Raw genomic sequence first — 26,197 nt, forward strand, 5'->3', positions numbered from 1 at the left:
AGACTTCCAAAAAAATTCTCCTATTCTTAAATGTATTAAAGCTGTAGGAAAAGTAACATGTAATCAATCAATTCAAAAAGTATAAAACCAGCAAATGTAAAACCAGCAAAAGGTTGCTGATTTTACAAGGTAAAACGAACAAACAAGGAACTAGAATCTGGGAATCAAATTAAATATCTGGGAAGGAAAAATGGGGATAAGAAACATTAGGAGAAGGTAGAGATGTTACAAGTCTAGGAAACTCAACCATCTAACAGTTGTGTCTACAAGCAGGAAAAGACATTTGAGGGGTACAAAATAATAAGATAATTTCCTTGAATCAATAAAGTTTGAGCGGTGCCCACAGTTTGCAGCTACTAAGAATGAATAAGGAACCACACTGAGACGCATCTAGAGAAACTTCAGAACTCTTAACTCTAAGAAAAATGAGGAGAAAAATAACTGGCAACAGACAGAAGCCATCGGGGGCTGTAATACAATGAAACAACCCCTTCAAAGTTGTGAGTAACAAGGTTTTATAGAACAAGTTATTTTATAAATGTAAGACAGCAAGGACTGTCAAATCCAACAGAGAAGGCAGCCATTAGATAGAGAGTGGCATGTCACTGATTGTGAAACATTTCCTTTCAAAGGTTTAGACATGTAGGGAAAAACAAAACTTAGAATTGATGAAGAGCAATACCTACATGTAAAGGAATCATTATGGTAAGATAAAATAAAGATGTTTCAAAACTCCATGAATTTACTATCCACACCCCCCCCACCCATAAAGGCAATCTAGAATACAAAGCCAGAGGCATACGCAAGCGTCCAAGAACTTTAAAAAGCACACATGTAGACAGGCATATATGTGTGTACATGCACATGCATGCATGTACATATTTTGTGTATGCTTACATGCAATATTCCTATGAGTCAAATTATATGTAATAACAGCTATAGGAAAAGTAACATGTAATCATACTACTAAGCAAATGCCTTTCAGTGGGTTTTTACTTTCAGAAACAGTCTGTAGATGAATTACGGAGAATGAAGTGTTTTTAGCAGACAGAATATAAATGGCACAAAGAACATTATTAGAAAAAATTATCAAGTAAGGCTGACTTGTTGCACTTATTTCTACAGTATGCTGTCCCAAACAGATTTTGAAAAGAAAAGAGTTTATTTTAAACTGCTGGCTACAATATTTCTGAGGAGAAGTCATGATTTTGATATCCACTACTGCCTGATTTTTTTTCTTTTTTACTGTGTGCATGTACAGAAAAAAATCATCATGCCATCCAAAGGTGGACCATTCTGGGTGAAGTTCCCAGAATGTCGTAGATACTCTCAATATGAATTGCCTCAATCTAGCTTTCAAAAGAAAAAAAGCAATCAAGTTTCCCATAGACTGGTGGGGGAGGGGATTCACTCTCATCCTCAGATACCAAAAAAATCTGATTTATACAGATCCAGTTTTAATCCTCCCCACTGCATGAACGCGAGCGCGCTCACGCTCACACACACACACACATACACACACACACACACACACACACACACACACACACACACACTCAAAACACTCATTTCCCTGACAACTGTACCTGATAGGTCCTTAGAACATGCAGCTAGCTTCTCCAAGTGACTGTTGATCTTCTCAATAGCTTTGAAGTTCTTATTCTTCTTCAGGATATCCACGACAGAACGGGACTGTCCGTCTAACAGGGTGGGGTCTGCCCCAAAGCGCAGGAGCATCTGAACACCCTCCGTTTGTCCTAGAGCAGGCCAAAATGACAAGGGGGGGTTGTCATGGTTCCTTCCGTAAGGAGACGTCCCCATGAGTGTGCTTCCTCCCAGTCCCCTGCCTGAGCAGTCTGGGGCCAGGGGAGCAAGACCCCTCTGTTCACGGAACCTGAACCACCAGCCCTGGACCGGCCATCCAACTCCCCGAAGCATGGAGTCCTGCGTGGCGTGGGAAGGACAATAGCTTTTAAGAGGTTCAGAAGTACGCTCCTCTCTACCTTTCTCCCCTCTCCTTGGCAACAAGCAAGGAGAGGGGGGATCTGGTTACTAGGCAACAGTTACAGCTGTAAGGATAACAGCAAGCTGTGACTTCAGATTTCTTTATTCCCTAGAGAGGAAACAGAATATTCTTCCAGAAAAAAAAAGGGGGGACAAGCAAAAGCCTGTCTGGAGACAAGAAAAAAAGTATTAATTGAGTCCACATCAGGGTCTTTTTGTGGCCACTGTTTCTATCTTCCAAAGCCCCCTACAGCCATGCCAGTTCCATTTGCTGCTTTGACGTATCTATTTGCCAAGCATCGAGGTGTCTCTATGGTCACAGATGCAATGCTCTACAGAATGGAACAGAGTATCCCAGGGGTACAAAAATCTATACGGATGCAAACAGTTAAATAAATTAATGCCTGGCCCTTGCCTTCCCGACATCAGCTTTCCTAAAACTCACACCTTAGCCAGGCACCTGGACTCAGGCTATCACTCTGCTCATGGTATTGTCCTTCCCTGTCTTTCCATCCATGTGTGTCCTTCTCTCACTGTGCAAAAGTGGGACCAAATGAAGTCACACTTCTGACCCATCAAGTCTTTCTAGAGACCGATATCTAAGATGGATCCTAAGATACCAGACTCCCAGTGTACACCCTCCTTCTCCCAGTTATTCAAATCACTAGTAATATAATGAAGTTTTAGTACTATTAATAAGATTTTGCAAACAGAATTCAAAGTCCCAAAAACCTGAGCTTAGGAAGGAAGAATATCAGGGTGGACCTGACCTAACCACAGGAATGAAAATAAAGGTCAAAGATCCAGAGTATGGAGAACCAAAGTATGAGAGAGATGTGACGCACAAGAAAATTCTCTCTTGTGGGCTCCAAGCCACACACAAGCTGAAAGCCCACATGAAAATAAGGTCCTGGATCCTGCCACAAAAGGAACTGGATTCTGTCCAGCCATGCTGTTGGAAAGAGGCTCTGAACTCCAGACCAGAGCGCAGCCAGCCCCCCCTTGGCATCTGCCCAAGAGGTAGGCAGAAAGCGGGTTCTGTCACCCCAGACTACTTGCCAAGTTGAAAGTGACTTGCCAGATGCTACGAAGGAGACAATGACCACCGGGCACTGCCCCAAAGCAGCTGAGAACTCCCGGCCCCACCTGGAGAAAACGGGCACTGGTCATGCCCTCCCCAAATGTTTATCTTTATCTTTACCTACAGACACTTCCCATATGTTTCTGCTCTGTTGATCATTTCTGTACGAGTAACTTAATCCATGATTCCATCCAGGGGGGGGGGGGGAAATAACCCCTATGAGTCTTATAATCATGGAAACTTGGTCAAAATTTAAAGTTATATGAAAATTTAATTCCATAAAACATCACCAATAAGTCTTGAAAGAAAAAAATATATATTGGGACATGCTTTCTTTCAAAACCATGCTAGAAATAGTAGTTATAAAAATACACATTTGATAGTAGACCTTCATCCACAATTTTTAAAAATGGATACTAAAAGCCATCAAAATTTTCTTTCTATGACACTACACATAATGAGGTAACTGTTTTGTTTTAAAATATCAACCTGAACACAATCCTAGAAATTATCTTTCTTTTCATTTGAAACAATGGAGCATTCTACATACAATTTTCCGACATTCTTTACAGGGATAAGGACACAAAATTTGGAGACTACACACAACTGCACTTTCTTCCCTAACTGTTAACACTCACTCCCACTTTTCCTGAACATCGCACCCCAGTTCCTCCACCCCAGCCTCATCCTGCAAGAAAACATCTCTTCTCCACAGCGACCCCACCTGGTCTGAGAGTCAGAACACAACCAGAACACCTCATCCATTATCACAGACCAAGCCACTGCTTCAGGGAGGAAACTTGGCCAATCAGATAATTCCCTTCTCTAACTAGCTATGGCCCTGCTCCAAGGGTAAACATCTGGCCAATCAAATAATTCCATCTCTAGCTCTGCCCCACCCCCACCCAGGGGGTAAACATGTGACCAAGACCAGACCAATCACACCTATTCCGTTCTCTAGCTCTGCCCATCTCACTCCCCAGTTCTTCAAGGACAAACACCAGACCAAGATCTGTACAATCAGATCATTCCATCCTCTGGCTCTAGTAATTAGCTTATAGAGAACAGATACACAAATTCAAGTCAATGACACTCATTCCTAGGGCTTCTCCTGAAATATTACAAAATATTCTCTACAAATGAACTCTGTATCACTGTCATCCCCTTGTTCATCGATTTTGTTCGAGCAGGCGCCAGTAATGTCTCCATTTGTCGTAGCCCTGAAATTTAGCAGCCTCTCTTTACTCGTCCTTCCCAAAGGTGTCACACAGGAAGCTCTTTCAAGGTCAGGAGAATGAGACCCATCATTGTTACTGTTTTTGGCATATCGAATACACCACGGGGAGCTTGCCAGGAATTCAAATGAACTCAATACAGCAAAATCAGAAGCAAACAGGATTGAGAGGTACAACGGATGCATTTTGTTTTGCTTTGGTTTCTGGAGGCAACACCAACAATACTCAGGGTTTTCTCCTGGTTCTGTGCTCAGAGATCATCCTGGGGAGTGTTCAGAGGACCACATGGGATGCTGGGGATCAAACCCAGTCCTGTGGCATGCAAGTCAAGTGCCTTACCCCGTATTACCTATCCAGCCCCTAAGATAGATTCTTAATATATATATATATATATATATATATATTGCTTTTTGGGTCACACCCAGTGATGCAGAGGGTCACTCCTGGCTCTGCACTCAGGAACTACCCCTGGTGATGTTCAGGGGACCATATGGGATGCTGGGAATCAAACCCAGGTCCGCTGCGTGCAAGGCAAACGCCCTACTCGCTGTGTTATCACTCCAGCCCTGATTCTTAAATATAATTTGGAACATCTGAACCAAATTCTGGTATTTTTGAAGTGGTTGAGTAGTGTTTTATTTTGAAATGCCAATTCAACCCCTGGCACCACATGGCTCTGTCAAGTACAGAACCAGGAGAAATCCCTTAGTACTACTCCTCTGAAAAATCAACAAAAGACATAGTTATCCTATCATACAGAAAACATTTTATACTAAACAATTTATACTAAACAATTAATAGGGATTTACTATCACCAACACTATCCTTTCCAGAATATTTTCATCTAACAAAATAGCTTATACACATTTAGTAGTGGTTCCACTACCAGACTCAACAGATTTCCTCACTTTGAATAGTTCATGCACATAGGATCATTTAATATACAGAAGTTTGGGTCTGGCTTATTTCAAACTCTTCAGATTTTTTTTGCTATGTTTACCCACCTCGTGGCATGTATCAATGTCTGACTACTTTTTTCATGGCTGAATAATATTCCATTGAATGGCTATACCACATTTTTTCCCCTGATTTGTTAGTCAATGGAGATTTGGTTATTTCCACTGTGAGGGACATTATGAGTGTTTCTGTGGACATTTCAACATACAGGTTTTCTTCCAGGTAAAACTGCTGAATCATATGGTAACTTTTAACTTTTGTTTTGGAGTCATGCCAAGTGGTTCTCAGAGTTTACTCTGGCTTTGCTCAGGTATCACTCCTGGTGGGACTTAGGAGATCATATAGGATGCCAGTGATCAAGCCCAAGTTGGTTATGTGCAAGACAAGTGCCTTCTCCAAGAGCAAAACAAAAAAAAAAAAAAGATGTGTTGGATAAATGGGTTAAATTAACTATATTCATCATCATCATCATCATCATCCCGTTGATCATCGATTTTCTCGTGTGGTCTCAGTAACGTCTCCATTCATCCTAGCCCTGAGATTTTAGAAGCCTCTCTTTCTTGGTCCTTCCCAACGGTGCTGCATTGGAAGCTATTTCAGGGTCAGGAGAATGAGACCCATCATTGTTACTGGTTTTGGCATATGAATACCCCACGGGGAGTTTGCCAGGCTCTCCCATGCAGGCAGTAGGTTCTTCGAGAGAGAGAGAACTAGGCTATATACTTTCCTTAGCGGTCTTAATCCTCACATCACCCACGCTCTGAAGAGACCACAGCCTTGCCTGGAGAAACTGCGCTTCCCCAGAAAGAAACCAGAGGTGGCTGCCAGAAGTGGGGCCTTTGCGTGTGCAGAGCCTGGGGAGAATGGGGGGGGGGGGGAGGCAGGGCCGCTGCTCCGTGTGTGTTGAAAGGCAGCGAGCAGTGACCTGATGCTGAAGCAGCCGCCTCAGCCCTTCCACCCTCTGTGTAGGAAGCGAGCGATCCACAGTCCCCCGCTGCGAGTGACTCAACAGTTGGCCACTGAGGCCTCTCACCCAGAAGACTGCCTGCTCTGCCGTCCGCGAGGAGGGAACCCATATAGCCCTCCTTCAGTCACGCCACCCTCTCACCACGCAACCAGCAAGGGTTTAACTGGCTCCTAAGTGAGAGACCCAGTTCTGAGGAAACAGGCAGCAAACCGCATTCTCAACAGTCGGGCAGCTGCACAGCAGGGAGGGCATTTGTCTTGCCTGTGGCTCACCGGGGTTCGGTCGCCAGCACCCCACATGGTCCCCGAGCCCCGCCAGGAGTGATCTCTGGGCACAGCCAGGTGTGACCAAAAACCAAAAAGGAAAAAATGTTCAAAAGTCATTGAGGACTTGAGCTTAGTTGATGCAAGGGGGGAAAAAATCATTCTAGTAACCTTTTTCTGATTTGTTACTCTTCACAGGTTCAGATATCCTAGGAAATGGGTTTTCTGGAAAACTGAAGAGGTTTATGTTTCACAAATTTTAGGTTCGGAATAAGGTTTCTCTCAGACTGCCTATCTCCTCTCCTGGATGTCCCCGCTGAACCTGGGCTGGCGCAGTCCTGACCGACGGAAAGCTCGAGGGCCCTTCTGTCCTGCACGCGTGCGGGAGAGCTGGGCAGCAGATTAACTATATTAATACAACTAATTTTACCTATTTTGCTTTGCTTTTTTACTTTGTAGACTAGAAAATTGTAAAACTGTATACATAATTATCATAAGGTTTTATTTGAACCACACTGGTTAAATGTCAAGAAATGGAATGCTTGCCAAGTGAATATCCATAGCATAGGAAACATAAAATACACATCACTTAGGACCAGAGAGACAGTACAGCAGTAAAAAGCACTTGCCTTGCATAGTCCAACCTGGGTTCAATCCTTAGTACCACATATGGCCGCCTGAACATCGAGGAGCGATCCCTGAGCACAGAGTCAGGATTAAACCCTGAACACTACTGAATGTGGCCCAAAAGTGAAGAATAAAAATAAAACAAAAAACACTTTACTCATCCTCAAACCACCAAGCATTTCAGAAAACCTGTACTTTCTTTGCAAACCAAAGAATTCTGCCTGGAAACACATTTTCTTGAGGATTTTCAGCATAGAGATGTGAAAGGAGGACAGAATGACTGGAGGCCTAGATTTAAACTACAAATTACTAGGTTAACAGTAACTTTAGCACGGTTCCTGCATCTAGTTCATCCCAGTCCTTAAGAGTCAACTTTCAAATGTCCAGAGTATCTCTGAGTTCATACACAAACATGACCATTATTAAAACCTAAATTATTTAGGAGTCATGTAAAATTATTATGTGGAAAAATGAAGAATGTGGGAGTTAATTGTTGGATTCTAAGTATCATGAGGGAAGGACCAAGTTTGTTGTCTGGTTCACATGGGGTAAAGCAATGTCTAAGGCTCTGAGTTTGATCCCTAGCCTAGGATAAAATACACAAATAAATTTATAATGAACATCTTAAGAACAAACCCATCAATTTCTAATTATTATACTATATTTTGTAGGTCTGTCATGCAAATATAATGCTACGGCATGTTTACTAGTTTCACGTTCAATGACATCAAACTGATCACTTGGAATCAACTATAGTGAGACTATTTATACTGAGGTAATAGGCAGACACTACAATTGTGGGCTTTTCTTGACCTCTCCTGAATAGCCAATTGTTAAAAATTTGCCAAAATGTAATAATCTTTAAGAAAGTTCATTAGAGATCAAAAGGCATATGTTAGCCTGTGGACACCAATGAATTGGAAACTTTGTGTATTGGTGGTAGAAGAGGATTCGAGGCAACCTAGAAAATAGGACAGTTTCTTAGTGGCTAAACACAGCTACATAAGAGCCAGCAAGCACACTCTTGAGTATCTACCTGAGAAAATAACTGCAACACCAGGAAATATGCAGAAATGTTCATGGCAGCTTTACTCATTGCAGCTGAAGACAGTGGACTCCAAGATAAATGCCCCTCAACTAACAAATGGGTACACAAAATACAGCCTCTTCTACAATGGAACATTCTTCAGTCATGAACAGGAATGAAATACTGAAACATGGTTACAGGGAAAACCTTACAAATATTGTGTTCCCTTAAAGATGTCAGACACAGATGATCCCATATATGAAAGGTACAAGAATAGGCAAGTCAACAGACACCTAAAATTGTTCCGTGGTTGCTTGGGAGGAATAGGAGGAAGTGGGGAATAACTACTAATGGATTTGGAGTTTCTTTGGGGAAAATTGAAAATGTTCTACAATTGACTGCAGTGGTGGTCAATCACCTATGAATTTAAAAACGCAGGGTACTCAGTTGTGTGGCATAAAAATTATATGTCAAGAAGACTCAAAAATTACTAACAATAAACCAAGTCTATAGAACATCAATCTCCCCTAGCATTCAAGGCCGAGGATCCAGCTCCGACAACAAAGGCATTAGAGAGCTCACTGTGCTCCTCCTGGAACAGGTTGGAGAGAACTGCAGCTCCCGAGGGGACTCACTGGACTGGAGGGTCCTAACTGGGAGCCCTCTAGCTTTGAGCCTCCCAGTTTTGTTCATCAGCTTCCACATTTTATTTTTACATACAGACTTCCATGATCTTTTGCCACTGGGAAATGATGGTGCTGGAGGCAGGAATGATGGTTCCAGACTGCAGTCATGTGAGACATGTGCTGCCCGTCACGCTTCGTCACCCCCACCCTCACCCCCACCACGCCCCACCACTGGAGGCCGAGCGGCCACTACCATTCATCCTCAGAGCAACCTAAATTTTTATAGAAAAAAAGTTTTTCTTCACCCAAAATAGCAAAGACTGAGAACTCCAGGGGAAAAAAAAGACACAGAGAACCACATACAAGTACAGAGTAGTCTTCTTGTTTCAACAGCTAACTGGGCAGTCCGTGCCGGAAGAACTGGCTCCTCTTCACTCTTTCTCATGGCCTGTGCAGCCCTTGAGAATATGGGACCATGTGGGAGGTCAGCGTTGGATTCTAAGTATCATGAGGGCAGGACCAAGTTTTGTTTGTCTGGTTCACACTTTACCCCTGGTAACTCGCATAGATTTAGCACAAACTAAAGCAGGTGGAGCCGACGGAAGAAATGAATGTGGCCTGAAAATCACATCCTTTATACATCCGCATGAATGCAATTTAAGCCAAGAGAGCACCTTGGGGGCCCAGCAATACTTCCTTCTCTCACCCACACCTGTGCACACAGCTATTGCTGTCTGATTCACAGCAGAGCGTGACACCCCACCCCCACGACACACACACAGAAGGGAACACAGAAAACACAGTGGCCCCTGTGTCCATCCCTCCACCTCACACCCTCCATCGAGGCACTGTACTTACGCTTGAGGAGGTGCCCTGGGGCATGGGTGGCCACCATGTGCAGGACAGTACAGCCATCTTCATCCTTCTGGTTGATGCGGCCTTTCCACTCGGGCTTGTGATCCATGAGCCACCTGAAAAGATGGTTTTCCCCTACAGGGAATTAAAATGAGCGACTGGTGTTATCGTCTCCAGGAAGAAAATCGGCAGAGCAAGTCCATGTGCGCTCAACTGAGGGTGACCAGATATGAGGACATAGAGTGAGAAAAACAGGACCTGGGAAGAAGCCAGGCAAGGGAGTGGTGTAAGCCAGTACACTGGGTGCACTGGAGCGAGACTGCGTCGCAGATTGGAGCAGAGCACGAAGAACTTGGGAGTAACAGATCTTGGGAGTGACAGAACTTGGGAGTGACCCGCTGAGGGTCAGGAGTGACAGCTCAGCCTCGAGGAGGCAGGGGGAAGGGGCAGGAGGGTGGGGTGAGGAGGGAACTTGATAGGGAGCCTCTCTGGAAGTGGTGTCTACCAGTAAAGAGCAATTCTCTAGAGGGCACAGCGGATGTACAGTAGGATGGGGACCCTGGACATGGTGAAGAGAGCCTGGACAGGTCACTGACAGTGCCCAGGTCAGCAGTCAAATCCGGTTCTCCGGTTGCATCACCATGCTACACCACTGTCAGTAGGACCCTATATTAAAATTTGTTTCCCAGACTCCTTCCTTGCAGCTTCTAGATTAGAAAGATTTGGCCTATTGGCCCCCTTTCAAAAAGAAAAAATATGTATCTCACTCAGCACCCAAGATATCTTCTTTAAATAACAAGCGAAAACTGCTGCCCAATTGCACCCAAGGTTACTGGCACCGCCCTGGATTGTTCTAGCAGCCCCCACTCTGGAGTGGGGGTTGGCACTATCACCCCCTTTGGGAAACAATGTTCCAGAAGGAGAACATTTGTGTCAACTTCATGAACACCGATTGTCATCAAGTTTCAATTTCTTTTGAGAAACATACCCAGGGCGCTTGAGGACTGGCTCTTCCCGATACCTGCCTGTACTCCTAGGAACTAACATAAAGATCAGACGCCATGAAAAACCATGACTTGCACAACCTCGGACACACTTCTCTGGGGTCCAGCCTCCTACTGTAAAAGTGGGAGGGCTGGATAAGATTGCCTTTAATCAGATTCGTTTAGAATAAAAAAATGAATACAATCTCTCATAGGGTCCCCAATCCAGTATGGGAAAAATATAGTCTACAACAGAACAAGTCTGCCTGAAGGCAAGCGGGGGCCTGGATCTCCAAGCCCCTGCCACACTCCCTCCCTCCGCAGTGTGGACAAGTGTTGTGGCCTCCTCCAGCTATAAAACGGTGCCACAGTGATGCCATCTATACTTGGTGGGGAAAAAAAAAAAGCTTCTGTCCAAAGTGGAAGTGTTGTGTGTGTGTGTGTGTGTGTGTGTGTGTGTGTGTGTGTGAGAGAGAGAGAGTGAGAGAGAGAGAGAGGATGTGTATGTGTGTATTAATGATAAACTTAAAAATATTTTTTAAAAATTTAAATCCTGGGGCTGGAGAAATAGCACAGTGGGTAGGGCGCTTGCCTTGCACACAGCCGACCCGGGTTCGATTCCCAGCATCCCATATGGTCCCCTGAGCACCGCCAGGGGGGAATTCCTGAGTGCAGAGCCAGGAGTAACCCCTGTGCATCGCCGGGTGTGACCCAAAAAGAAAAAAAAAAAATTTAAATCCTATAGCAAGGCAACAAAGACTAAAGAAAAAGAATAATTCAATGAAAATTGGAGTCCTCTGAAAAAACACAAGCAAACTATGTCAGCAACAGCCAATACTTCCCAGACATTTGTCCCCTCCCCCTGCCTCCCCACAGAGGGTGGTCCTCCGGGTAGTAAAAGAACCTAACCAAACTGAGGTGAAAACCAGAGCTGCCTTTGCCCCCAGTTTCTGTGGAGCTCTGTCAGGCAAAGGCTCCAGTTGTCAATCTCTTCCTTAGGTCCAAAGGTCCCATTTGCAAGGATTCCCATCACGACTAGGTCCCAAGAATCATGAAAATGAGGGCTAGTTCCCTGCTGCCTGCATACATCTGAATAATCAAAGGATCCAAATGGCCAAGTCATTTTAAATATTCTTCGTTCCAGTGGTCACACTTGGTCTCGCTCGAGCTCAGCAGATTCCCAGAGCTGGGAACTGGAAAGGCAGCCTGGAGGGTGAGTGGCTGGGGAAACACTCACTTGCTTGGATACAGAGTCGCATGAGAGCATGAAGCGGGTATGGTCCTATACTTTCAACACTTGCACCAATGGAGATGAGCCACTGGACTAACTTGGGCACCTGCTCCATTTTCTCATACAGTCCAATGAAGGCATATTTCTAGGAAAAAATACACACACATACATAGGAAGAATTATGGAAGTCACTATACCAACAGGACGTGTCAAATTCCTTCACATACAAAGCATAGAATTAGTAAAACCTGAATTCCTTGTGATGAAAACCTAAGACTATTAAAAATATCAAGTGGTAAGGCAGGTAAAGGGGAAGGTCCCTGAGTGACCCAACTTGAAATTATACTTCAAGAAGTCACCTTACCTCAAAGAGACTTTTCAGTGACAACTCTGGGACACGGATATTTTTCGGCAGTCGGTCTTTTTTTGCTGACAGAAGTAGAAATGACTGATAAGAGAGAAGGAAGAAAATGTTAGAAATTGATGTTGCCATATAAGATATTATATCATATATATAAGATATTATATATTATATGAGGCCACCTGCCCCCACAGGCCCCTCCCGGACTGTTGGGACAACCAGTTGGGACACCCAGCTGTGTTCCCAATACCCTCCCAGCCCCAGGGCTCACAGAGAACCAAGGCCCATCGGTTTCTGTGGGCAGGAAGAATGTGTGTGTGTGTGTGTGTGTGTGTGTGTGTGTGTGTGTGTGGAGGGGGGGGTGTCGAGGAAGAAGGGAGAAGAGAGAGGGAGTGGAGGATGGTCGGGATCTTCTTTTTAAAATTTTTTAATTTTGGACTGGAGCAATAGCACAGTGGGTAGGGCTTTGCCTTGCATGCAGCCGACCCGGGTTCGATTCCTCTGTCCCTCTTAGAGAGCCCGGCAAGTTACCAAGAGTATCCCACCCGCACAGCAGGGCCTGGCAAGCTCCCCGTGATGTATTCAATAGGCCAAAAACAGTAACAAGTCTCACAATGGAGACGTTTACTGGTGCCCACTTGAGCAAATCGATGGTCAACGGGTCAACAGTGCGACAATGTGATACAAGATATTACAGTCAGGATTGTCTTAAGTTTTTAAAACAAAACACCCACTCATGGCTCTCTCCTTTTCCCCAAGTTATTGGCCTAACTTTTCCGCCTGAGCCATGATGACCAAAGTCTCTCTGTCAAGCAAACTTCCTGTTTTTGCTGAAAGCTAAGCTCTCTCCATATTTCCTAAGAATCCCCTGAGAACAGAAACAGTTCGTGTCAAGTCATACTGCAGAGGGTAAAGAAGCACTGAAGTACCTAAGTATAGCCCTGCAAGGTTCTTAAAGTTTGGCAAGCAGAAGATTCTAAGCCTTTCAGGTATCCCCTTCCAATCACTCCTTTAAGCACTTCAGGGCGGCACAAGACCTATATATTCTTGGCTCTATTACCCTCTTGAGTGTGCTGAAACCAGTTTCTCTCAGCTAGTGAGAGCCAACCATGCACTTCTTCCAACCCCATGCACTGTGGTTACATTCAGAGCTAGAAACCAGCTATGGTGAGAGTATTTATACTTCAGGAACAGAAAATAAAAGAGATGAGTACTTTTTTTTGAGGGGGGGGCAAGGCTGGCCCATATCAGGAGGTGCTTACGCCTAGCTCCGTGTCCAGATCACTCCCGGCTGCCTTGGGGGACCACATGCCGTGCGGGGGATGAAACTGGGGTGTGCTTCATCCGAGGCAAGGCATTAATCCCTGTACTATCTCTTCTGTCTATATTCCGGGCGCCCCCCTCCCCAGCCCCAGCACACAGTTGTTGACCTTACCTAAAATTGTTAAAGAAACTGATCAGCCTTTTTTCCCAGATCACACAAACTGTACAAACAGCACAAGAAGCTCCTGTTGAGATGTGCAGGTAACAGCTTCAGCTTTCGGAGAGCCACGCTCCAGACCCATTCTCAGAACAAACTTCCCTCACATCTGCTCTTGCCAGGGAACATGGCAGAGGCACAATGAACCTCTGGCTACAGGCTGCTTTCCAGGTTCTTGCAGTTTGTCAGTAATTTTTAATTCTTTACCCTAAGGAGGCTCAATTGACCCAACTCAATTCTGACAACACCTCTAGGGTTCTAACAATTCTGATGGCTGGTCTGACTTTTTTTTTTAAACAAGATACCCCTATCTCCAGTATGTGAGAAAAATCTGGCCCCACCACTGGCAGGGTATCTGACTCGACACCTGGGCTGTATTCCTGGGCCTCTTTTGAGCTGCTGCTTTCAGGACTTCTTACCATGGGGATAAGTTGCAGGGAGCCCATGGCTTGACTGGAGGGGGATTTCCCATGATCCCCCTAAAACTACACCCATAACTGTCTATGCATGCAGAGAAAGTCCTACCAATTACACTAGATCCCTGTGGAACCCACTACCTTTCCGAAAAGATCATTGAGGGTGCTCTTGCATTGGGAGACTTCTCTGGCCTGCCAGCTTTAGGAAACCCAACAGGCCCTTTATAACTGAAGTCCCAGCCTTCACTGCCCTGTTCTCATGAATGCTTAGAAACTAGTCTCAGAAACAGCTATTGGTCACTTGGCATATGCCTGACATTATAAAACTCCTTTATTTCAGTGCCTTGCACACTGTATACCCTTCATAAATACTGGTTGCTATTATGATTAGATTCTCACGTTCATTAGATTCTTTTAAATCCTCACCAAGACACCAAAGGGAAATTTTTAACCTGAAACTCACAGATGAAGAAGTGAGATTCAGCAGGAAGGAATTAGTTGGAAATAGTAAGTGGAGGATTAGGAGTGGAGGCGACAACCCTACAGGGAGCACAGACTCCTCAGCCCACTTGCAGATCCATTCTGTGGACTTCTGGCTCTGGGTACGAATCCTCCAGCCCCATTCAGCTGCCAACCATAAGTTAGCAGTTCTGTAAAGCATTCCAGAAATCTTCTGAGAAGCTCAAGCAAGTCAGCTTGGTGCGCAACAGCAAATGTGATTTAAAAAAGAGGATTATGACAATAAACAGCCATTAGCATCTGAGCTTTATAGTTATAGACAACAGAAACAGAGCAAGGTATGAGGTCACCACAGAGCTTTTTTCCTATCTCAGAAAGAACTTGAAGCTGGCTAATGAATATACGCCTCAACAATTTTCCATCCTTAATGTTATAATTTTAAAAGTTGTGGCAATACGATAAACAATCTATAATCCCCCAGTGACAACAGAAACATTTAATAAAGGATTAAATGAGAGCCATCTCTTTTTACTTACATGCCATAATCCTTTCTTTGCCAGTTTTTCTATTATGAACTGCCACATTTCCGTTGAGAAGCCAATAGTGAAAATACGGTCAAAGCAGGGCAAGAAACTTTGCAAAATAACAGGATCAGCTGAAAGAAAGTTCAACAGATTAGAAATTTTAACTTGGGGGCTGGAGTGATAGCACTTGCACTCGGCCGACCCGGGTTCAAATCCCAGCATCCCATATGGTCCCCTGAGCACCGCCAGGAGTAATTCCTGAGTGCAGAGCCAGGAGTAGCCCCTGAGCATTGCCAGGTGTGACCCAAAAACCAAAAAAAAAAAAAAAAAAAAGAAAGAAATTTTAACTTGGAGAAAAGGCTAGAATATTTGGAGAAAAAGATCTTCCACTGACTCCTCACATAAAGTAAGGAGGGCACTTTCAAGGCTGGACTCTAGTTGAACAGACTCAAGTAGCAATCATATTAAGTTCAGCCCCAAATCAATCCCTTAGCAAAGAGCTAAGCAGGACAATGTTCACTAAAAACCACCTAGCTTTTCTATGTGACAAGCCCAGGAACACATGCTTCCATTAACCCTCAAACCAGCCACGAAGACAGTGCTTATTATCTTCATTTGCAGAAGAGAAAACGAATGTTTTAGGAATGTTTCTAATTCACTTTCCTTTAAAAAAGGTGACAAATGTGATTTTTCACCCAAAAGATGAGACTATGACAAATGAGGCCAGTCTCCATGGAATTCCTGTAGCAAGTTCAAGACTGGAACCCGTACCTGCGAATTCTTTCATTCAGAAATGCATTCTTTTAACCTAGTGCCTGTCAATCAACTGCATCTCTTGATTCTGAAACCATATTCCCCAAATTCCTGGATGAGAACACACAAGATAAAATGACAAAGTAGCATTATGCCTTTTCCAGATTTACCAATCACCCCTCCACAAATTTGTATGTATCTGACATATACATATATTACACGTATATATGAGTATACAGAATTTCCAGAAATGAATTATTTAAAATTTAGAAATTGGGCCACTCTCCAAATAGTGCTGCAGTACCTAAAATATCTTCCTAACTACCCACCGCAGAATGCAACTGACTGGAGGCTGTCTAGAAATGGAGGGATAGTCATCAAGAAGCAGTGTCTGGAGTAACTCCAGCCTCAACCGACAGAACAGCAACTTTCAAAAGATGCAGTGGGACAATGTGGAGGTGCAGGGGAATGGTCAAACCATAGGGTTTGAAAAAGGCAGGTAGGGTGGGTTTCAGCAAGAGGCTAAGGAGGAAGCTATGGCCCATCAGACCTGGTTAGGGCCCTACTAGGGAGCTCTATAGAGGGCACAGCTGTACCAACTCTCCCCACTTTAATCAGACCTATCCCAACATGTGGGCTCCCAGTCAGCAGTCATTTTCCCATTCCGAAAGCTTCAATCTTAACACTGTTCCTCACAATTTTGTTTTTAGAACTGTTCATGTTTACATCAATTTTTCTCAATGGAAGAACACAAATTAATGGTACCTCTTAAGTCTCAGTACAATCTTAAACCACTTGAAAAAATCTTTATTAATAGCTGCATTTTAGTAATATACTATTTCAACAACAATCCCATGCCAACATCAACTTCGTTCCACCAGTTGTTTCCATGTTCCCTCCCAGCCAAACCTCCACCCCATCCCCACTTGTCAACTTCACAGGCACATTACAAAGTTTCAGTGGTTGCAGCTTAGATCTCATGTTTTCAATTTTGCTGAGTCTGTGTTTCAGAAGGGCTGGAGCGATAGCACAGCGGGTAGGGCATTTGCCTTACATGCGGCCAACCCGGGTTTGATTCCTCCGCCCCTCTCAGACAGCCCAGCAAGCTACCGAGAATATCTCGCCTCAGGGCAGAGCCTGGCAAGCTACCCGTGGCATATTCGATATGCCAAAAACAGTAACAAGTGTCACAATGGAGACGTTACTGGTGCCTGCTTGAGCAAATCGATGAGCAATGACAGTGATAGTGTTTCAGATATATGGGTATACCACTCACCCATATCACCAGTACCCCTGTTCACCCACTCCTTCCTTTTCTCTTCTTCTCCCCACCTTGATTTCATTCCTTCTCTAAACACTGGGGTTAAAGGTGATCTAGGTATCTCCCTTTTACTACAATCCTCATCTAGTATACCACAGATAAGTGAGATCATCCTTTAGGTAGAACACTTCAAGATTTGGACCTTAAACGCATCTTCAGGGATCTGATAACACTGGTAAAGGCAACACAATCAAAAATAAATAAATGGGACTAATAAAATTCTTTTACCATGCAGAATCTCTTTAATTTTATTAGTCCCAAGTGTTCTACCTAAATTTTCCTCAATGTACACTAGAGCTTCTGGTCAGATCTCCAGGTCTTGATAGAGTTTCTGGTCAGATTTCCAGGTCTTTGATCGACTTTAAATTAACTTTTGTTTGAGGTGTAAAATATGAGTCCAGCTTTCTTACACGTTGTTATTCAGTTTTCCCAGCACTATTTGTTGGAGGAGGCTATCTTTACTCCATTTCATGTTCTCAGCTCCCTTATCAAAAATTAACTGCTGGTATACATGGGGTTTTGTCAGAAGGTATTCAATTCTGACACACTGATCAGAAAAGGTCTATCTTAATTATAGTACCATGCAGTTTTTATCACTATAGCTTTATAATGCAGTCCAAATTTGGCAACAAAATACCTCCGAATTTCTTAACTTTCACTATCGCTTTGGTTATTCGTGGTCTTTTCTGATTTGGCATATACTTTACTTATTTACTTTTCTAAATCCTAAAAAAAAAGTCTGGATTTAGATTCTATATAACAGCATAGGAAAAATAGTAATTTTAATAATATTGATTCTTTCAATCCATGAATATGGGATATTTTCCCATTTCCTAAGGTCTTCTATCTCCTTCCCAAGTAATTTAAAGCTATCATGTTATAGATTTCCAATATCTTTTATTAAGCTGGTTCCTACATACAATTTTATTTTTATATTCTGTCCCCATTTTATTTAAACACTGTGGTTTCAAAAGGTTTTCCTGATGATTTGTTATAGGCATTCAATATTCTAACACCAATCCTACTACCACTATCACCTTCCCTCCACCACTGTCTTCGTTTTCCCAACCACCCCTCAAGCCTGCCCCTGTAGCAGGCTCCCAATAATTTATTTTATATTGCTCATTACCACTTAAATGGCTAACAGGATGATCAAAATATATTTCCACAGAAGAAAGTTTGTGAACATCATTTAATAGCACCATGGGGACCTTAAGTCCTTATCTGAGGGTTCAGTAACCTGTTGTTGCAAGTAAAGTCTTCTGTGTTAATATTTTTGTTGGTCGAGATTGTATGACCTCTACGTTACATTCCATCCAATCTGGTGCGCTACTACTGGGATGCCAGCATTGTAGGGTTGGGAGATGTCGCTCCCGAAAATCCAGAATATTCAACTGGGCAGTCAAGCCAGAGGCTTGGGAGCAGCTTTGGAGAGTAGGCAGGCTGCCAGGGCTTCCTAAAGTAGAGGGAGGTGGGAGGAGGTCACCCTTCCAACTTCAAAAAAGCCTGGAGTTTTCAGCCCAAAGAAGAAGCACTCTGGCAGATTAGGTTCTCCGTGGACCTCAGTCCTGAGACAGTGAAGTCAAGCCTGAGGTATGATGGAGGCTTTGAGATGTGGGAGAGGCTGCCAGAGTTTGGGTAGGGCAGAAGCTGGCCCCAAACTCTCCGAGATCGCCCTGGAGGTCTCAGCCAGAAGCAAATATCCAAGAAATTTTTGCTCTAGTTGCTCACTTTCAAGATTTATGAGTCTCTGAAACGAGGCTTACATGGCTGCAACTATGGGTGTGGGCGTAGCTCTGGACATTATTTTAAATGGAATACACTCTTTGATAACTGTTTCCTCTGATGCATTCCTGTATATAAGAATGTGACCAACTTTTGCATACTGACTTTGTAGTCGGCCACTCTACTGTACTGGTTTATTGTTTCTAGGAGCATTTTTGTGGACTCTTTAGGGTCTTCTATGTATATCATCAAATCATCTGCAAAAAGTGATAATCTGAGATCTTTTAAAATTTGAATCCCTTTGATTTGTTTTTCTTGCTTGATTGCTATATTCAGGACTTCTTCTATTATGTTGAACGTAACTGGAAAAAGTGGGCATTCCTGTCTTGTACCTGATTTCAGAGGGAATTCTCTCAGTTTTTCACCATTAAGGATGGTACTGGCTATAGGCTTATTAATGATGGGCATTATTGTCTTTTTTTTTAATTAATGAATCACCGTGAGACAAAGTTACAGGTTTTCATGCTTATGTTTCAGTCATACAATGATCAAGTACCCATCCCTCCACCAGTACCCATTTTCTACCACCAGTGGTCCCAGCATCCCTCCTACCACCCCCACCCTGTCCCTTTCACCCCACCCCGCCTCTGTGGCAGGGCATTCCCATTTGCTCGCTCTTTTTGGGTGTTGCGGTTTGCTACAAAGGTATTAAGTAGGCATCATGTTCAGCCTATAGTCTATTTTCAGCCCACATCTCCCATCCCTAGTGGGCCCGCTTATCACCCTTTGCTTGGTGATCCCTTCTCTATCAGAGCTGCTTCTTCACCTAGCATGTGAGGTCAGCTTCCAAGCTTTGGAGTACTCCTCTTGGTACTTACCTCTACTATTCTTAGGTGTTAGTCTCCCATTCTGTTATTTTATATTCCACAAATGAGAGCAATATTTCTATGTCTGTCCCTCTCTTTCTGACTCATTTCCCTTAACCTGATACTTTCCGTGAAGATCCACCTATAATCAAATTTCATAACTTCCTCTTTTCTAACAGCTGCATAGTATTCCATTGTGTAGATATACCAAAGTTTCTTTAACCAGTCATCTGTTCTCAGGCACTCGGGTGTTTTCCAGATTGTGGCTATTGGGAACAGTGCTGCAATAAACATATAGGTGCAGATGTCACTTTTACTATACTTTTTTTGCATCTCTGGCATATATTCTCAGAAGTGGTATTGCTGGGTCAAATGGGAGCTCAATTTCTAATTTTTTGAGAACATCCATACTGTTTTCCAAAAGGGCTGAACCAGTCTGCATTCCCACCAGCAGTGAAGGAGAGTCCCTTTCTCCCCACATCCGCGACAACACCAGTCACTTTTGTTCTTTTGGATGTGAGATGGTATCTCATTGTTTTGATCTGCATCTCCCTAATGATTAGTGATGAGGAGAATTTTTTCATGTGTCTTTTAGCCATTCGGATTTCTTCCTTGAGAAAGTTTCTGTTCATTTCATCGTTCCATTTTCTTATGGGGTTGGATGTTTTCTTCTTGTGGAGTTCAACCAGTGTCTTTTAAATCCTTGTTATCAACTCCTAATCCGATGGGTACTGGGTGAATATCCTTTCCCATTCTGTAGATTGTCTTTGTATTCTGGTCACTGTATCTTTTGAGGTACAGAAGCTTCTCAGTTTAAGATAGTCCCATTTGTTTATCTCTGTTTCCACTTGCCTGGTCAGTGGTGAGTCCTCTTTGAAGATACCTGTAGCTTCAATGTCGTGGAGGGCTTTGCTGACCTTGTCTCCAATGTATCTTATGGATTCTGGTCTAATGTTAAGGTCTTTAATCCATTTGATCTGACATTTGTGCATGGTGTTAGGTATAAGTCTGAGCCCATTTTTTTGCATGTAGCTATCCAGTGTGGGCATTATTATCTTAAGGAAGGTTCCTTCCACCCCTATTTTGTTGAGGGTTTTTATTATGAGTAAATGTTGGAACCTGTCGAAGTTTTTTTTTTGCATCAATTGATATGATCATTTGACTTTTATCTTTCCTTTTATTAATGTGGTGTATGATGTTAATTGATTTGCATATGTTGAACCATCCTTTTAAGCCACTTTTAAAACAGGGGCCACATTGGGCAGTACCCTGGGGCTAAAAGGGCTATATCCCATGATGCTTAGATAGGGTGGAGGCTATATGTGATGCTTGGGATTACTCATGGCCCTACATATGCTAGATAAGTACATGCTCTACCCCTTGAGCTATCTCTCTCACCCTGGCAAATGCCATCTTAAATGTTATTAAAGAGTATTTGGAAATAGTGGTCTCGTCATTGGTGGAACTTTTAGGCTATGTTAAGATACTTAGAGAATGAGTTCTTCTATCTCCAGCCAGAAGTATACTAGAAGGTCAGGACTCACTGTTAAAGCACTTATTTTCCTTGCATATGAGACCCTAGGTTCAGTCCCCAGCACCTCACACACTATATTATATCTATATTATATTATTCATTATATTATTCTTTATGGGTTTCTGGCTTTGCTTGACTGAGGTCATTGACAAAGCCACTCATCCAAGTCATAACCAAACTCAGGCATGCAAAAAGGCCCTCAATGCATCCCTGGTATTTGAGAAGGTGGGTCTCCTGCCCAGCGAGTCTCAGGCATCCTGAGAGCCTTCACAAGACCCTCTAGCAGCAAACAAGAATATTTCCTTAACAGAGCCCAAAAATGTATGCATAACTCAGCAGAAAGAGAAAAAAGGTGACATAAATCAATTAGTATGAATAGGAAGACCTCTGTGAAAAGCAACACAGAAAATGTAACTCCCAAACAAAATCAGGAAATTTATACAAAAGGACTTTTTTGATTTGATAAAGGCATGAGCCACACAAATTTCCAAAATGCTTTTTTGTTTGTTTGTTTGCTTTTTGGGTCATACCTGGCCATGCACAGGGGTTACTCCTGGCTCATGTACTCAGGGATTACTCCTGGCAGTGCTCAGGGGACCATATGGGATGCTGGGAACCGAACTTAGGTTAGCCGCATGCAAGGCAAACGCCCTACCCACTGTGCTATTGCTCCAGCCCCTCCAAAATGCTTTTGAATGTGAAAACCAGCATCATTCCAAGAGCACATAAATCAGCTACAAAGAAACATCCTGTAATTCTCTCTTCAGGAGGTACTCAAATAAAATGAGAGAGAGAGAGAGAGAGAGAGGGAGAGAGAGAGGGAGGGAGGGAGGGAGACAGACAGACAGACAGACAGACAGACAGACAGACAGACAGACAGACAGAGGAAAGAGAGAGTGAGGGAACAGAGAAATCTTCCCTGGTCCAACTTACTGCCTATAGTGGTGAAGACGCCCACAAGGAAATCCGCAACCTGTGTCTGGTCGTGACTGCCCTGTAAAAGACGCAGACCCTCAAAAAACATGCGAGCAGCTTCATAAGGCTGGAGCAGACGCAACAATGAGTAACCAGCTCGGTAATATCCCTGGAACAGAACAAAAGCAAACTGTAACACATCCATCTCTTCCAACCCTCTGCCGGAAGCAAAGGCCAGACTGACGGCCTGGGAAGGTGGACTCCAGGAGTCTCACTACTGAGTGAAGCCAGCTTTCTAACAAGCCCTGGCCGCAGGTACCCACATTCTAGTACATTCCTTGTGTTCCCTGCCAGCTCTTAACTGCCAAGAAAATCATCACTTTCAGACCCATGACTTAGGCAGCATCTGAAAAATGACAGAAGGAACAGAGTGGGCCTGGTTCCAATAATACGTGCGGCTTATTGATTCATGTCTCTAATCACAGCCTGGGCAAGAAGAGAGGAGTGAACAGAATTCCGTGATTGCAGTACTTCACAGAAGAATGAGATTGCCACATAAGCAGACGTTCCCAGCTCCTCTCAAGCAAAATAAACACAATTTCCATGGAGCACGTGCAGGGGCTAAAGAAGGGAAGGACAAGCACTGGGATCTATGTAGATGGGAAAATTACAATTATTACTAAAGGAGAATGGTCTAGTGTTGCAACAGGACTCTTCGAGTAGGAACAAAATGATACTTACTGCCTTCTCCACTTTGACCATCTAAGAGAATCAGCATCAGGATCTACCAAAGCAATGTTCTAACATAACAGAAGGTGTTCAACTGAGTTCATAAAAAGCACTTTAAAAATTCTACTTAATCCCCAATCTCAATAAGTTATTGATTAGTTACTGATGTTTTTACACCATTGAAAAATCTAAAGCTAATGTAACAGTAATAACAGGGGGCAGGGGGAATTCCCTCCCAACCATGGTATCTAATAGAGAATTTTCTATTACATTGTTCTATTGACTTCCTCAGATTTAAATGTCCTTTTTTTTTTTTTTTACATTTTTGGGTCACATTCAGCGAACCACAGGGCTTACTCCTGGCTCTGCACTCAGGAACCTCTCCAGGCAGTGCTCAGGGACGATATGAGATGCTCGGAGTCGAACCTTGGTTGGCTGCGTGCAAGGCAAAGCCTTACCGGCTGTGCTATCGCTCCAGCCCCAAAATGTCTATTTTTTTGTTCAGTTTTGGTTTTGGGGCCACACCTGGCAGTGTTCAGGGTTTACTCCTGGTTCTGTGCTCAGGGATCATTCCTGGCGGGCTCAGGAGATCATATGTGATGCCAGAGATAAAACCCAGGTTAGCTGTGTGCAAGGCAAGCACCCAAACCCACTGTACTAACACTCTGGCCTGGTTAAGCGTCCCTTTTTATTTTGGTAAAAGATGAAGGTATGCATAATATACCACTCAAAACAGGGCACTTTGGCTATTTAGAGCTGATGGCATTTGACAGCTAACAGATCCAAGAAGGCATTCCCCAGAGCTCTCTGTTTCTGACTAAAGTCAGAAAGTGAGGAATGAGGACTGCCACGAATCCACTCCTCCAGGGCATTTTCCTGGCCATGAGAGAGTCAACATTGGCCATGTTAGATGGATCAGCCATGCTAGGATCACTCTTAGTTAGCTCCACTCATTTATTTTCCCAGCGTTTGCAGGCCCCACAGCCTAAAAGCCCTTCCCTTTTTTTCACATCTCCACAATTCACTGCCCTCTGTTTAAAACGATGTAGAAGAGTGCCTTCTCTCTTTTCAAGGCTGCTCAAGGCCTCTAGTCACTGTCCTTCAATAAAGTCTAGTGTTGTTAAATCAATTAAACTAGGAAAGAGACCACTGAACTGAAGTAGCTCTAAGCCAGGGTAGCCTATCGCTGCACAACAGAAATTCCTAGACCTGCTTGTTTCAGCTAATAAAATTTCTTTACTTACTGTGCCACAGCAAATACCTCTTGCTGAACTTGGGTCAATACCTCTGATGCTGCAGCAAATATGAGAAATTAATTAAAAAATCACTAGGCTAAAACAGGTTGATATTCCCTTTGGGTCTGTTCTTTGACTTATCTGATATCAACTGGATTGGTTTATGGGGGCCCTAGTTAAGAAGCATTCTTCGGTCTCGGTATTATCCACCTAATAGTTCACGGTAGTCTCCTTGGTGTGCTACGTTCTCTCAAAGGTCTTAAATGCAAGTTGGCAGCCATCAGCAGTACATCAGATGGTGTGACTGCACTTGGAGAAGCAGAAACAAGATAAGTAATGAGATGAATAGCAAAAACATATCTTCCAGGGGTCCGATATCATAACCTCTGAGTTCCACAATATGACAAAAGCAATGTAACTGACAGTGACTGAGAACGGCATTAAAAACCAATTTGTAGGGTCAATCTCTCACATGTGAGAATTTAGTCAAAAGAGGGAATTATTAACTTAATAGAGTTGCTCTAAGACTAGGCTGAAAAGCAAATGCAAAACTTGGTGCATAAATAACCTCAAGGTTATGAAATCAAAACCGAAGGAAGACCACTCAAAAGCCAACTAGGCCAATCAACCCTTCCCAGCCTTCCCTCTGTATGTTCCCTGAAACAGTCTCCCCAAATCCTCCCCCTAAGTGGCCCACTTGCTGCTCCAACTTTATCACTGCCCTACTGAATCAATTTTCTGCTCAAATTAACTATTGTAAATGGTCTAACACTCAGTTTATCTTTAACCAGGTAAAACAGATTACATCCCACAAGGATGGGGGTCAAACCTCCTCCCCCATATCCTTCTCCTTCTAGTTAAGAGGCACTAAGAATGTGATGGTGTGCAGAGTGGCACTCCAAGCATTTTGCTGAAAATCCAATCAAATGCTCATACTTTGACCTTTGTGAATAGTTTAAAGGCCTTCTTGGCCTCTCACACTCCTGAGAATATTCCCAAAGTGCTGCTTCTGACCCTCGGAAAAGCTTTCTAAAGAACTGTGTCAAGGCATCCACCCCAGTTGCAAATGGAATAAGCATCGCTGAAAGGAAACTTCCAAGATAATGATGAACAGACTTTTGAGCTTTGGTGTAACTACATCAGAAGAAAACAAGTTCCACCACAGCCTCCACTGCGCCCCAGCTGCCACGGGCTCCACTCTGCTCTCTCCTCCATGCATATTTCAGCACTTAGGCCTCTCAATGTCAACTCTCTCCCAGGCACAGTGCTCTGGCCCTATGGACATCTGTCTGAAGCCCAAGAGAGATGAATAAGCTGTACCCCCAGAATTTCCAGTCTTAAAAGAAAGGGAAGAAGGCTGCAACAGCTGCTCCAGGAGAGTACCGTACCTTCACGTAGGTTGGATCCCACTGGAGACACTCCTTGGCAGCCATAAACGCCTCGTTCCACTTCCCGAGGCTGTAAAAGGCATTGGATTTCTTGCACAGCAGCGCAGCCACGTCCTTGGGGGGTACCCTGTGAGCAAGAACAAACTTGGGGGGTCAGTAGAATGATCTTTTTGCAACTACTCCAAATCATCCTTGAGGGCCACCATTCTGGCGCTGGCTGCTACCGGCAGGAAAGGTTTTCAGCAAGAAAGGTCCCAGGTCTGCTTCTGGCGTCTGAAGCTCTAGCCACCTAGAAAGCCTGGGGGCAAGGCAATGCACATACCAGTCCTTCCTCCCTTCCAAAGACCAGTCGATGAGCCTTTCCACGGGAAAAGGTATTCTCAATACCTTGGTTGTACCCCTTCCTGCTCTCCACTGACCCGAGCCTTACCTCACTCCAGACTCTGTACACAGGTTCTGGCAGAGCAGAGGGGGCACTGAAGATAGGCCATCAGAACATGTGATCACACCTAGCCCAGAGCCTCACTGGGACAGGAGCAAGAGGAACATGCTTCTGTTCTCTTCGATAGACTGGACCACCCTAACATCTAAAGAACCCGGACCCAGAGTACAGATGGAGGTCCACACGCTCTGGG

The 26,197-nt window shown here is 43.7% G+C and overlaps 1 protein-coding gene across 3 annotated transcripts in view; it reads right to left on the reverse strand.

The window, feature by feature from the left end:
* TRANK1 (tetratricopeptide repeat and ankyrin repeat containing 1) overlaps positions 1–26,197 on the reverse strand; it is a 122,879-nt gene that overhangs the window by 54,625 nt on the left and 42,057 nt on the right. For 2 of the 3 annotated variants that reach the window (XM_055134999.1, XM_055135000.1), the window contains exons 3-9: positions 25,563–25,689; positions 22,229–22,379; positions 15,109–15,227; positions 12,221–12,304; positions 11,863–12,001; positions 9,646–9,777; positions 1,587–1,757 (exon numbers count right to left, since the gene is read on the reverse strand). In XM_055134999.1, coding sequence (XP_054990974.1) covers positions 1,587–1,757; positions 9,646–9,777; positions 11,863–12,001; positions 12,221–12,304; positions 15,109–15,227; positions 22,229–22,379; positions 25,563–25,689 — 923 coding nt within the window. The remainder of the gene's footprint in view (positions 1–1,586; positions 1,758–9,645; positions 9,778–11,862; positions 12,002–12,220; positions 12,305–15,108; positions 15,228–22,228; positions 22,380–25,562; positions 25,690–26,197) is intronic. The other variant, XM_055135001.1, reaches the window with a different exon arrangement.

The sequence above is a fragment of the Sorex araneus genome, chromosome 4 (assembly GCF_027595985.1).
Source record: "Sorex araneus isolate mSorAra2 chromosome 4, mSorAra2.pri, whole genome shotgun sequence".
NCBI lineage: Eukaryota > Metazoa > Chordata > Mammalia > Eulipotyphla > Soricidae > Sorex > Sorex araneus.